Below are 13,360 nucleotides of genomic sequence, written 5' to 3' on the forward strand. Positions count from 1 at the left end.
ATATTGTTTTATTAAACGATCGGCCCCAGACCTAGACAAGGCTCTCATAGTCAGGGGGCATTAACCTTGTTGACTGTCAGCTGTTTGCAATATGCTGCTGAGCCCCTGGGGCCAAAATATGTTCCTGTGTCTCGGGTGGTACATCAAGAAGAAAACCTGCCTTTGTCTTGTTGCTTTAAGATCTGCATTTATACACACAGCTTTCTTAGTGGTTATGGAATGAATTCATTTTCAGTTACTGAACCTAAAAGGTGCTGAATTTTTGGGGTGTTTTTTTGGGCATGTCGTGGGCTGTTTCGATATGATCTATGTAATGAATAGGGTCAGCTGTCTTGAGTTAAGGTGGGTAGCGGCTTTGTCTGTTAGAGAATGGAAGGTCAGGTAGAGAGTCTTGATTGGAAGGTGTTACCTGTCCTGTCTTAAAGACTCCTCCCTACAATCCTCCAACCCAATAGGCACACTAGGTTTAGATTGTAGAAGGTGGTGATCTTCGTGTCATCAATGACGCTATGATGCTCAATGTCATCAGTCATCACTGGAACGTTTGTTAGTGTAACCCAATTTGATCTTAACCACAGTTCTAATGAGTAGCCTACATCCTGGTCCTTCTGTAGCTCAGTTGGTAGAGCATGGCGCTTGTAACGCCAGGGTAGTGGGTTCGATTCCCGGGACCACCCATACGTAGAATGTATGCACACATGACTGTAAGTCGCTTTGGATAAAAGCGTCTGCTAAATGGCATATATTATTATTATTATTATATATTATTATTATTATATTATTATTATATTATTATATTATTATTATTATATTATCTCATATAACTAATAGTGTGTAGTGATCATACCCTAGAGATAGCTAATATAATATGGCGATAAAGGTCTGTGAACATGCTGTCGAGTCCTGCACTATCACTGCAGACAGTGGGGCTTTTGTCACTGAAAAGGCTGCGCCTCTCCTTCTCCCTCTCCTGTTGGTGGTGGTCAGATGACTGAGCTGGTACCAAGCCTTACAGAGCCACAGCCCCGCATGCTCTCCGGTCAACTGCCCTGGCTGTTTCACTCACAGAGTAACAGTCATTAAAGAGCTACAAAAGGCTATCTGGAATAAATGCCCTAACTATGATGTTTAACTGCATAACAACACTGCTCACTCTGTGCTTCCCCTATTAACCCCTGACAGACAGGGCCCACCTGAATGCAGAGAGGTCAGAGGTTGCTCCAGAGTACGCCCTGCTCAGAGTGCCTTCAGCCAAACAACTCAAACCGCTGGAGGACATCTGCACCCGGTTATATGCAGGGACCGAGGTAACGTAGCCTTTCTTCTCCATAACTATTATATGGATGGATGGAAGGAAGTTCCAAGGGGGAACCATTATCAAGTAACTGAAAAGTACGTACTACAAGAGGTGGAATGTGTTTCATTGATGAGTTATGGAGTTAATACTTTTCATGAAGAACTCAATTCAAGTCACAGGTCACTTCATACTGTATGCCAACTGTAAACTATCCATCCTGGGGCTTAGTTACACTAAAGGTAAAACTCAGCTACAACTTGTTCTTTCTACCACTTTTTGCCCTCAGGATGGAGAGCTTGTGTACACAGACTGGAAGTTGGAGAAGGACAACGACTCTGGACGACTGTTCAGTAAGATCATCATAAATGAGAGGGGCTATAATATCATTTAAACTATACTCTTACAGTTAACACGTCCATTGGTTCACAGCCAAGGAAAATACATAATCTCCTAAACCTCTAGAGCTCTGAGTAATCAGGGAGATTGGTTGCTTGTTTCCTATATCTTAAGTATCATGAATGTAACTGCTCTACAGATTCCATGGAGACTCAAACAATGCCTTCAGGATCTCCTATTCTCCTCCTAATCATAGTTTGTTTAAGCACAAGAGATTTGAGGCAGTCAAGAAACAAAACAAGGCATTTACTGTCTGGGAAATAGATTTAATATCATGGCTGCTAGACTACAATAGTATCACTACTAAAGTATTGAGCCATTCAGCAATTTATGACCAATTACAGGAGATTAAACTTGGTTCCCTCATCTTGTTTTGGCAGGGCACAGGAATGTGATTACTTAATAATAAACTGTGTCTCGTGTCACAACAGCGTCAGGGTAGACAAAGGTTATTTGCTTGTACATTAATGGTAAATTGCTCCCTACAAAGCACTTTCCTCATGTTAGTTAATGGTAAAGGGGGAAATGGTTCCCAAGGGAAATGACATTATTATAGTATAAAATGTGCTCCTAGTGGTCAGTAGACTGTTTATTTAGCTTTAACATTATTACTGTATCCCAATAGGAAGATACTGGTCCTTGGAAATGGCACCACTGTGGATTCAAATCTTGATGAAACATTCAGACACAGACACACATACCTAGCTCAGACTCATTTTCCATGTGTGTCACGACTTCTGCCGAAGTCGATGCCTCTCCTTGTTTGGGCGGTGTTCGGCGGTCGACGTCACTGGTCTTCTAGCCATCGCCGATCCATTTTTCATTTTCCATTTGTTTTGTCTCGTTTTCCCACACACCAGGTTTTCATCTCCCAAATACTGGTCATGTATTTAACTCTCTTTTCCCCCATATCTTTGTGTGTCATTGTTTATTGTTCATGTCGGTACATTTCCGGCTGGTTTTGTGCGGGTGCTGTTTTCACCCGTGTTTTGTGGCAACCTTTATTCTTTGCACATTGGTACTGTTACTTGTGCTATTTTCTTGAGTAAAGTGCGATGTTCACTCATCTCTGCTCTCCTGCACCTGACTTCATGCACCAGCTACACCCACCGCCTGACAATATGGTTCATCTCCTATGTGGTTGAACTGGGGTAATCTCTCTCTCTCTCTCAATTCAATTTCAATTCAATTTAAGGGGTTCATTAGCATGGGAAACAGATGTTTACATTGCCAAAGCAAGTGAAATAGATAATAAACTAAAGTGAAATAAACAGTAAAAGATTAACAGTAAACATTACACTCAAAAGTTCCAAAAGAATAAAGACATTTCAAATGTCATATTATGTCTATATACAGAGTTGGAATGATGTGCAAATAGTTAAAGTACAAAAGGGGAAATAAATAAATAAAAATATAGGTTGTATTTACAATGGTGTTTGTTCTTCACTGGTTTCCCTTTTCTTGTGCCAACAGGTCTTCTCTTGAGAGCCAGGTCTGCCTTCAGTGGCCTTTCTCAATAGCAAGGCTATGCTCACTGAGTCTGTATATAGTCAAATATTTCCTTAATTTTGGGTCAGTCACAGTGGTCAGGTATTCTGCCACTGTGTACTCTCTGTTTAGGGCCAAATGGCATTCTAGTTTTCTCCGTTTTTTTGTAAATTCTTTCTCAAAGTAATTATCTTTTTGTTTTCTCATGATTTGGTTGGGTCTAATTGTGTTGCTGTCCTGGGGCTCTGTGGACTCTGTTTGTGTTTGTGAACAGAGCCCCAGGATCAGCATACTTAGGGGACTCTTCTCCAGGTTCTTTTCTCTGCAGGTAATGGCTTTGTTATGGAAGGTTTGGGAATTGCTTCCTTTTAGTTGGTTGTAGAATTTGTCTCTTTTCTGGATTTTGATAATTAGCGGGTATCGGCCTAATTCTGCTCTGCATGCATTATTTGGTGTTTTACATTATACATGGAGGATATTTTTGCAGAATTCGGCATGCAGTCTCAATTTGGTGTTTGTCCCATTTTGTGAATTCTTGGTTGGTGAGCGGACCCCAGACATCACAACCATAAAGGGAAATGGGTTCTATAACCGATTCAAGTATTTTTAGACAGATCCTAATTGGTATGTTGAATTTTATGTTCCTTTTGATTGCATAGACGGCCCTTCTTGCCTTGTCTCTCCGAACGTTCACAGCTTTGTGGACATTACCTGTGATGCTGATGTTTAGGCTGAGGTATGTATAGTTTTTTGTGAGCTCTAGGACAACGGTGTCTAGATGGAATTTGTATTCGTGGTCCTGGCAACTGGACCTTTTTTGGAACACCATTATTTTTGTCTAACTGAGATATATACTGTAAGGGTCTAGGTCTCACAGAATCTGTGCAGAAGATCTAGGTGCTGCTGTAGGCCCTCATTGATTGGGGACAGAAGAACCATATCATCAGTAAACAGTAGACATTTGACTTCAGATTCTAGTAGGGTGAGGCCGGGTGCTGCAGATTGTTCTAGTGCCCTCGCCAATTCGTTGATATATATGTTGAAGAGGGTGGGCTTAAGCTTCTCCCCCATGTCACCGCCCAGCCCCGTTGAAAGAAATGTGTGTGTTTTTTGCCAACTTTAACCGCACACTCTCTCTCTCTCTGTTTCTGTCTACTTCTCTATGTTTTTCAGGTGCCAAGCCCTCTCATCGGTTTATAATCCATGATGGGCAGGTGAACACTGTTCGTCGGTCTCCCTTCTTTAAAGACATTATTCTGACCGTGGGAGGATGGACCTTTGCCATCTGGAAGGAGGGCGTCACGGTAACAACAATAACAACATTTGGTCAAACACAGACTCATTAAGATAATTTGGTATCACTTAACTTAAACCCTGCGGGTATAATGCATTCTAACTTGTTTTAAGTATATATGAGCCTTTATAAGGTTTTATGATAAGGCTTATAAAATGTTTTTAAGCATTTGAACTTGTTGTGATCTACGACCTATCAGAACGGCCCCATCATCCAGTCATCGTGTTCTCAGAAGAAGTGCACTGTGGGATACTGGTCCCAGTCACGTCCAGCTGTGCTCTTCATCGGTAAGGAGGACGGGAACATTGATGTGTGGGACCTTCTGGAGAAGACTCATGAGCCCTCCCAGACCCAGAACATCACTGCCACCCAGATCACATGCATCAAACCCTGGATCGTCTCCTGTGAGTTGCCGCTGATCTTGGTGCTGCCAACATGGTCCCAGATCTGTTTGTGCTGTCTTGCCAACTTGTATGATCATTGTGGCAGTAGGAATTGACAAGACAGCACAAACAGATCTGGAACCAGGCTATGTTGCTAATGCTGCTGCTGCTGGATCCCTGTATTTATTTATTGTTCGATTCAGAACGTTATGTATTAATCTGATTCACTTTTTGTTTGTTGTACAAACAGCAAAGCAGCATCTCCTGGCTGTGTCTGATCACCTGGGCACTCTGCATATTCTGGAGATCCCATGGACACTTCGCAGCCCCTCCAGCAATGAGGTTTGTACTGGAGGTGGCCTCTAGGACAACAGGATGTATTCAATTTTACCATCTGTGTTTTATTTTCTCCAATGCGTTTTATATAGCTCTATCTGCGTGCGTGTTTGTGTGTGTGTAGAAGCTGAGCATGAGTAAGTACTTTGAGAAGGAGGTGGACAGGCTGGTGTACTTTGAGAAGAGGAGGGAGATGAGAGCCAAGGAGAAGAAAGACTACGAGGCAGAGGAGCTGAGAAAGAAGACGGTGAGATACAGTATATAGAGATGATTATTAACTGATGGAAAACATTATCTGTGTATAATGTCACATGGTCAGAACCGATTCAAACTGGTTCTAAAGTTTTGCCATTTTTAGCTCATACGTTTAAAGCCAGAGCATCGAATATTGCCTGCTTAAAGTTGGACTGTCTGCACATTTAAAAATATATATACAGTGGGGCAAAAAAAGTATTTAGTCAGCCACCAATTGTGCAAGTTCTCCCACTTAAAAAGATGAGAGAGGCCTGTCATTTTCATCATAGTTACACTTCAACTATGACAGACGAAATGAGAAAAAAATCCAGAAAATCACATTGTAGGATTTTTTATGAATTTATTTGCAAATTATGGTGGAAAGTAAGTATTTGGTCACCTACAAACAAGCAAGATTTCTTCTTTAAGAGGCTCCTCTGTCCTCCACTCGTTACCTGTATTAATGGAACCTGTTTGAAATTGTTATCCGTATAAAAGACACCTGTCGACAACCTCAAACAGTCACACTCCAAACTCCACTAAGACCAAAGAGCTGTCAAAGGACACCAGAAACAAAATTGTAGACCTGCACCAGGCTTGGAAGACTGAATCTTCAATAGGTAAGCAGCTTGGTATGAAGAAATCAACTGTGGGAGCAATTATTAGGAAATGGAAGACCACTGATAATCTCCCTCGATCTGGGGCTCCACGCAAGATCTCACCCCGTAGGGTCAAAATGATCACAAGAACGGTGAGCAAAAATCCCAGAACCACACGGGGGGACCTAGTGAATGACCTGCAGAGAACTGGGACCAAAGTAACAAAGCCTACCATCAGTAACACACTACGCCGCCAGGGACTCAAATCCTGCAGTGCCAGACATGTCCCCCTGCTTAAGCCAGTACATGTCCAGGCTCGCCTAAAGTTTGCTAGAGAGCATTTGGATGATCCAGAAGAAGATTGGGAGAATGTTATATGGTCAGATGAAACCAAAATATTTTTTCCCCAAAATCATTTAAGACAGCCATGACAGATTGCTAACAGATTGCTTGATGCATAATGTGTGTGTACTCCTGAGTACCTGTTTCTAAGTTATTCTCAACGTCTTGAGCCAGAAGGTGACAATCTGCTACACACTGTAAGTCTTGCAAACAGATTTAATTGACCCAAAGTTACAGTTGAAGTCGATTGGAATCATTAAAACTTGTTGTTCAACCACTCCACAAATGTCTTGTTAACAAACTATAGTTTTGGCAAGTCGGTTAGGACATCTACTTTGTGCATGACACAAGTAATTTTTCCAACAATTGTTTAGACAGATTATTTCACTTATAATTCACTGTATCAGTGAAGTTTACATACATTAAGAAGTTTACATACACTAAGTTGTCTGTGCCTTTAAACAGCTTGGAAAATTATGGAACATGAAATCATGGCTTTATAAACTTCTGATAGGCTAATTGATATCCTTTGAGTCAATTGGAGGTGTATCTGTGGATGTAGTTCAAGGGCTACCTTCCAACTCAGTGCCTCTTTGCTTGACATCATGGGAAAATCAAAAGACATCAGCCAAGACCTCATATTTTTTTTTGTAGAACTCCACAAGTCTAGTTCATCCTTGGGAGCAATTTCCAAGTGCCTGAAGGTACCACGTTCATCTGTACAAACAATAGTACGCAAGTATAAATACCATGGGACCACGCAGCCGTCATACCTCTCAGGAAGGAGACGTGTTCTGTCTCCTAGAGATGAACGTACTTTCGTGCGAAAAGTGCAAATCAATCCCAGACCAACAGCAAAGGACCTTGTGAAGATGCTGGAGGAAAAAGATACAAAAGTATCTATATCCACAATAAAACGAGTCCTATATCGACATAACCTGAAAGGCCGCTCAGCAAGGAAGAAGCCACTGCTCCAAAACCGCCATAAGAAATCCAGACTACAGTTTGCAACTGCACATGGGGACAAAGATCGTACTTTTTGTAGAAATGTCCTCTGGTCTGATGAAACAAAAATGTAACTGCTTGGCCATAATGACCATCATTATGTTTGGAGGAAAAAGGGGGAGGCTCGCAAGCCGAAGAACACCATCCCAACCGTTAAGCACAGGGGTTGCAGCATCATGGTGTGGGGGTGCTTTGCTGCAGGAGGGAATGGCGCACTTCACAAAATAGATGGCTCATGAGGATGGAAAATTATGTGGATATATTCAAGCAACATCTCAAGACATCAGTCAAGAAGTTAAAGCTTGGTCGCAAATGGGTCTTCCAAATGGATCAATTTTCCCACAACTTCCAAAGTTGTAGAAAAATGGCTTAAGGACAACAAAGTCAATTTATTGGCCATCACAACGCCCTGACCTCAATCCCATAGAAAATCTGTGAGCAGAACTAAAAAAGCGTGTGCGAGCAAGGAGGCCTACAAACCTGACTCAGTTACACCAGCTCTGTCCGGAGGAATGGGCCAAAATGCACCCAACTTATTGTGGGAAGCTTGTGGAAGGCTACCCGAAACGTTTGACACAGGTTAAACAATTTGAAGGAAAGCTACCAAATACTAAGTGTATGTAAACTTCTGAGTGTATGTAAACTTCTGACCCACTGGGAATGTGATGAATGAAATAAAATCTGAAATAAATAATTCTCTCTACTTCTGACATTTCACATTCTTAATATAAAGTGGGGATCCTAACTGACCTAAAATAGGGAATTTTTACTGGGATTAAATGTCAGGAATTGTGAAAAACTGAGTTTATGTGTATTTGGCTAAGGTGTATGTAAACTTCTGACTTCAACTGTAGATGTGCTCAGTCCAATTCTGCAAAGTCAAGTGTGTGAGAGGAGCGGGAATCTGTTCACTCTCATTACTTGGTATTTGATTCTCAGCAGCAGAGAGCAGGAGAGGTGTACAGTCTGTAATATTCACATCCATAATGGTCTATCAGAGAGAGATGTCTGGACAGCGGTTAACAAACCTTTCAGGCCAAGGAAAGCATTCCTTGCCAAACTAGTTAACTGGTTTATCAAACCTTTCAGGCTAAGGAAAGCATTCCTTGCCAAACTAGTTAACTGGTTTATCAAACCTTTCAGGCCAAGGAAAGCATTCCTTGCCAAACTAGTTAACTGGTTTATCAAACCTTTCAGGCTAAGGAAAGCATTCCTTGCCAAACTAGTTAACTGGTTTATCAAACCTTTCAGGCCAAGGAAAGCATTCCTTGCCAAACTAGTTAACTGGTTTATCAAACCTTTCAGGCTAAGGAAAGCATTCCTTGCCAAACTAGTTAACTGGTTTATCAAACCTTTCAGGCTAAGGAAAGCATTCCTTGCCAAACTAGTTAACTGGTTTATCAAACCTTTCAGGCTAAGGAAAGCATTCCTTGCCAAACTAGTTAACTGGTTTATCAAACCTTTCAGGCTAAGGAAAGCATTCCTTGCCAAACTAGTTAACTGGTTTATCAAACCTTTCAGGCCAAGGAAAGCATTCCTTGCCAAACTAGTTAACTGGTTTATCAAACCTTTCAGGCTAAGGAAAGCATTCCTTGCCAAACTAGTTAACTGGTTTATCAAACCTTTCAGGCCAAGGAAAGCATTCCTTGCCAAACTAGCTAACTGGTTTCACATAACCATTAGACCCACTATCTGATGCTTGAGTGGGCAATTTGTGGCTGTGATTTCAACCAAGGTTACTGGAAAAAATACATATACTTCCCCTTGTGTCCCCCTGAAAGAACACCTTGCCAGTTTGGTTCTAGTTGTTGTTGAGCAAACTTTGAGTTTGTTTAATTCACCTTTAATTCACTCAGTCTTTAAATGCTCTCATTCTCATTAAACAGTATTTAGTCTGTAACCATTTAAGATCATTCTAAATCATCAGATTTAAATGATCTTTGCCACCCACCATGGAATGTCTACTCCCAATCTAAACTATACACCATCTACATATAAGGGAAAATTACAGTGATTATGATTGAAACAAAGTTTTATATCTTTGTGCAACAATGATAACGCATTTGTCCCAGAGCTCATGTATATTTATTCTGTCTTTCTTCCCAAACAGACAGAACAAAATGACTGTTATGGCACAAATGAAAGTTTAGAATAAATCCCCTAACCCGCTGACTTATGTCAAGATGATCGAAGACTATCTTAAGGCTAGTGAATACATTTCTTTTCAAGTAAACAGCCAACATTCAATTCAGACATGTCTCCCAACCTATTATTTTGCACTCATTTGGAGAGAAACACACAAATTAAATTCCATCCAGACCAAATACTTTTATGAGTAGGCTACAAAGACGCAGACCTCAAGAATTTAAAACCAAACACGGTGATTACTGTTTTCACAAATGTGTGTGTGTTTAGATTTTCTCCCGTCTGGCCCTGATAAGACAGAAATATATTTAAAAAACATTCACTTTCTTATCCTCTCACTTTCTCACACCACACGCTGAATTTGTGTACTTGCTCGTCCTGGCCTGTTGCTAGGGAGACCACAAACTCTGATGTTTTAAATGAGGTTAGGTTTAACCAAAGAAGGATATTATGAAAGACAATACAATGGGTTGGTTGACCTTCTTGATATAACTGATCTTAGCATTTCTCTGACGAGGTAGAGTAATTACTGATCACAGAGTTCTACATTTTCTCTATGATGGAAAACTATCTACAGCTGGGAATCTGTCTCTGTGAGGTTGTTGTGAGAGGTCTCACAATTGGTCTGAAGGGTTGAAATAAATTGAACAACATACGACTGTGGTTGTTATTAATTTCTCTTTTCCAAGATGAACCAAAAGCATGTTTCCTTGGTCTGTCCCCCTCCCAGGAACCCATCATACCAGAGAAGCAGGTGGAGCAGATCTTGGAGGAGGCCAGGAAGGAGTATGAGGACTACTTGTCCTTGGAGACGGTCATCCTGAAGGAAATGGGGCTGCTGCCAGACACAGACAAGGTTGACATCTGACATCTGACATCGTAACCCTAATCCACTGTTCAGTCTGACACCTGATATCACACCTTGTATGACCAGCAGGGTTGGGGTCAATTTCATTTCAGTTTACTTCTTGGAATTGACCCCAACCCTGGTGTCCAATGTTCAGGCTGAAGTCTGATGCTCCCTGAAACCAGAGGCCTACCACACAACTCATTTAACACAGTACTACAAAGTGTCTATTCAATTGAAAATGGAATTGTTACACTTTTTATTTTCTATGTACAGTATTAAAAGCTCCATTTGGTTTTAGTAAATTGTTCAGAAAACTGTATGCATCTTGTTTTGCTTGTACATGTAGTGAATGGAGAGATTCCTCAGAGTTGAGTGAGTTTTTCACACACACAAGTCAGCTGTTTTTTTGTTATGATATTTGTGTTAATTAATGTAATATGTAGTTGTTGTTCTGTATGTGTGTCTATAGTTTTGTTCAATGTTGTGTTAAGTGTATGTAAGTTGTTTTGTCTGAAACATTGTTCTCCCTGCTGCTGTTGGACCAGGTCTCGTGAAAAATAAATGTAATCTCAATGAGAAAAACCTGTATAAAAAAAGGTTAAATAAAATAAAAAATATATACACATTCATACATATTTGTCTGCGTGAACTCTGGTTACTGTGTAATGCCTGCCATCCTCCCTGGTTCATCATTGGTTCCCCAGAGCCCCTGATAATGAAATACATTGTGAGTACCCAAGGATTTGAACTCGGCAGGAAATCATTTCACAGGTCTTTGGTTTCATGGTTCTGCTCTCATATGAAGTATTGATTACTCCTTGTCCGCCTGATATTGATTAAACAGTATTGATCCACACTGCAGCACTCAGCAGATACTCTCAGCACTACAGTAGAGATTATAATTAGCATGTCCATTGTACTGTAACTCATCGCCATGAAAGGATATATAGCCGCTATAATTGTGATCCCTACGGCATGGTTATTTCAAGAGTAGCTTGAATTATTTGGACAATTTACCTCAACAGTTCAATTTCAAATATTGCACATTCCAGATAACAATTGTTTCTAAAATATTTGGAACTACCAGAGTTTACCCTCTGCAGAGGCTGGGTTTGAGATTGACAGTGATGAGTTAAGGGTTGAATAGAGTGAGTTTGGTCTAGGTTGTTATGGGGGCACCTAGGCTTGCTCTTCCCTGGGGGAGTCTGAAAGGAGAGGGACAGGGTCCATTAGAGGTCGAGAGTGGGTAAACAGCTCCATAGTCACCAGTGACGGCTGGTGGTGGTTACCATGAAAGAGATTGGTGGAGGGTAGGGAGAGAGGATAAGAGGGAGGGATGAGGGGAGGGAGGATAGTGCATAATGCAGAGGCAGCTGCCTGTTGCCAGGTTGTCACGCCGTGGGTCAGATGCCAACGTAAGAGAAATACACAGAGTATGAGAGAAAACATGGAGAACACCAGGGAAAATGTGGAGAGAGAGAGGGATGAATGAAAGAGGTACTGGTTAAGAGGAGAAGAAAGTATGAGATATATAGAGATAAAGAATGAGAGGTGAAGTAGAAAAAGTAAGAGAGAGAGAGGGTAGTGGGTTAGCGTCAGTGGGGAAGTCTGAATGCGAGCGTGAAAGGGTGCGAGAGAGCGAGACCGAGCGATAGAGAGGGAGAGAAAGAGAAGAGAGCAAACACTGGGCTTCTGAGCGGAAATGAGATGCTGCAGTGTCGGACGGATTAAACGCCACACGGGTCACTTCACTCTCTCCACGACTCACTCACATGGACCTGTCAGAGAGAGGAGGGGTGAGAGGCATAGGGGGGTATGAGGGGGGACAGAGGCAGGCGTCCATATGGCCCCCAGGAACCAAGAGCAGGGTGACAAAGGACCCCCCATCTCCCCTCCCCTCTGTCCCCTCCTTAACGCTCACTGGGACCTGATCTGACTGGAACACCCCTCTTGCCCCCTGGAGCCACTTGTTCACTCCACACTCCCAGGCTGGCTATGGAATGTGCTCAAACATGTCATCTCTGTGATTATAAGACAGTTATAACACTATCACAAGATAGTTCTGAAGCCCGTGAGGGCATATTTGATATAAATATAATATAAAAGCATAAATGGGATGGTGATTGTTGTCTTAGAAAGTATACATTGTTAAAGCGCAAACCCTCTCTACAGTCACACAGAAAATATGGGACGGCAGGTAGCCTAGAGCGTTTGGCCAGTAATGCTGGTTCGAATCCCTGAACCGAATAGGTGAAAAATCTGCCGATGCCCCCTTGAGCAAGGCATTTAACCCTAATTGCTCCTATAAGTTGTGCTGGATAAGAGTGTCTGCTTATTGACTAAAATGTAAATGTAATGCTGCTGTAGGCTTTTATCAAGACGGTCTCACAGAACAGCGAACAGCAACTCCAGAACTCCACCACTACCCCTTTAGGAGGAGGCTATTCATGTTGTCAGATCTTCGTCAGTTGATTTCTTCATCTAAGAGATTTCCCAAACATAAAAAGAGGAGATCTTTAACTGTGGGACGCCTGGGCTGGAATGGGCTGCATTCCTATTTTATCACTGCTAGCCACTGCTTGAGATTTATCCTCCAAATCCTGGGAAACAATGGAAGCAGGTGCTGGGCAGGAGGCCTGTAAATCTGGCCTGTATAATTAAGCCATTGGCTGGGCATTGTGCTGGCCTGGCCCTAGCTGCTAGCTACTCAGTGGGGGTGTGTGGGGGTGTGAGGGAAGGGTAAGGGGGTGGGGGTGGGGTGCACAGGGAGGTCTAAATCTCTCTGTGAGGGGGCACTCCACACATTTCACACATGTTCATCTGAGCTCTTAGGCACAGCTGCAGGGGCTAAAGAGTGTTTTCTGGAGCTCACACACTTAACACAAACACTCTCCCGCCCGCCCGCACGCACACACAAACACACCCACGTTTATCTTCACACACACACACACCCCTGCTTGGAGTGGATGCAAATACTAAAGTGGCAGCGTG

General features: G+C 42.1%; 1 protein-coding gene across 2 annotated transcripts in view; it reads left to right on the forward strand.

Annotated features, from left to right (window-relative positions):
* The window catches only part of dnai3 (dynein axonemal intermediate chain 3), a 28,653-nt gene extending 17,653 nt beyond the window's left edge, over positions 1–11,000 (forward strand). For both annotated transcript variants that reach the window (XM_052461992.1, XM_052461996.1), the window contains exons 17-23: positions 1,183–1,307; positions 1,584–1,647; positions 4,355–4,485; positions 4,675–4,879; positions 5,109–5,200; positions 5,319–5,441; positions 10,250–11,000. In XM_052461992.1, the coding sequence (XP_052317952.1) occupies positions 1,183–1,307; positions 1,584–1,647; positions 4,355–4,485; positions 4,675–4,879; positions 5,109–5,200; positions 5,319–5,441; positions 10,250–10,387 (878 nt within the window). In that variant the 3' untranslated portion in view covers positions 10,388–11,000. The remainder of the gene's footprint in view (positions 1–1,182; positions 1,308–1,583; positions 1,648–4,354; positions 4,486–4,674; positions 4,880–5,108; positions 5,201–5,318; positions 5,442–10,249) is intronic.
* Positions 11,001–13,360: the final 2,360 nt, after the last annotated feature.

Source organism: Oncorhynchus keta, chromosome 1 (genome assembly GCF_023373465.1).
Source record: "Oncorhynchus keta strain PuntledgeMale-10-30-2019 chromosome 1, Oket_V2, whole genome shotgun sequence".
In the NCBI taxonomy this organism is placed as follows: Eukaryota; Metazoa; Chordata; class Actinopteri; order Salmoniformes; family Salmonidae; genus Oncorhynchus; species Oncorhynchus keta.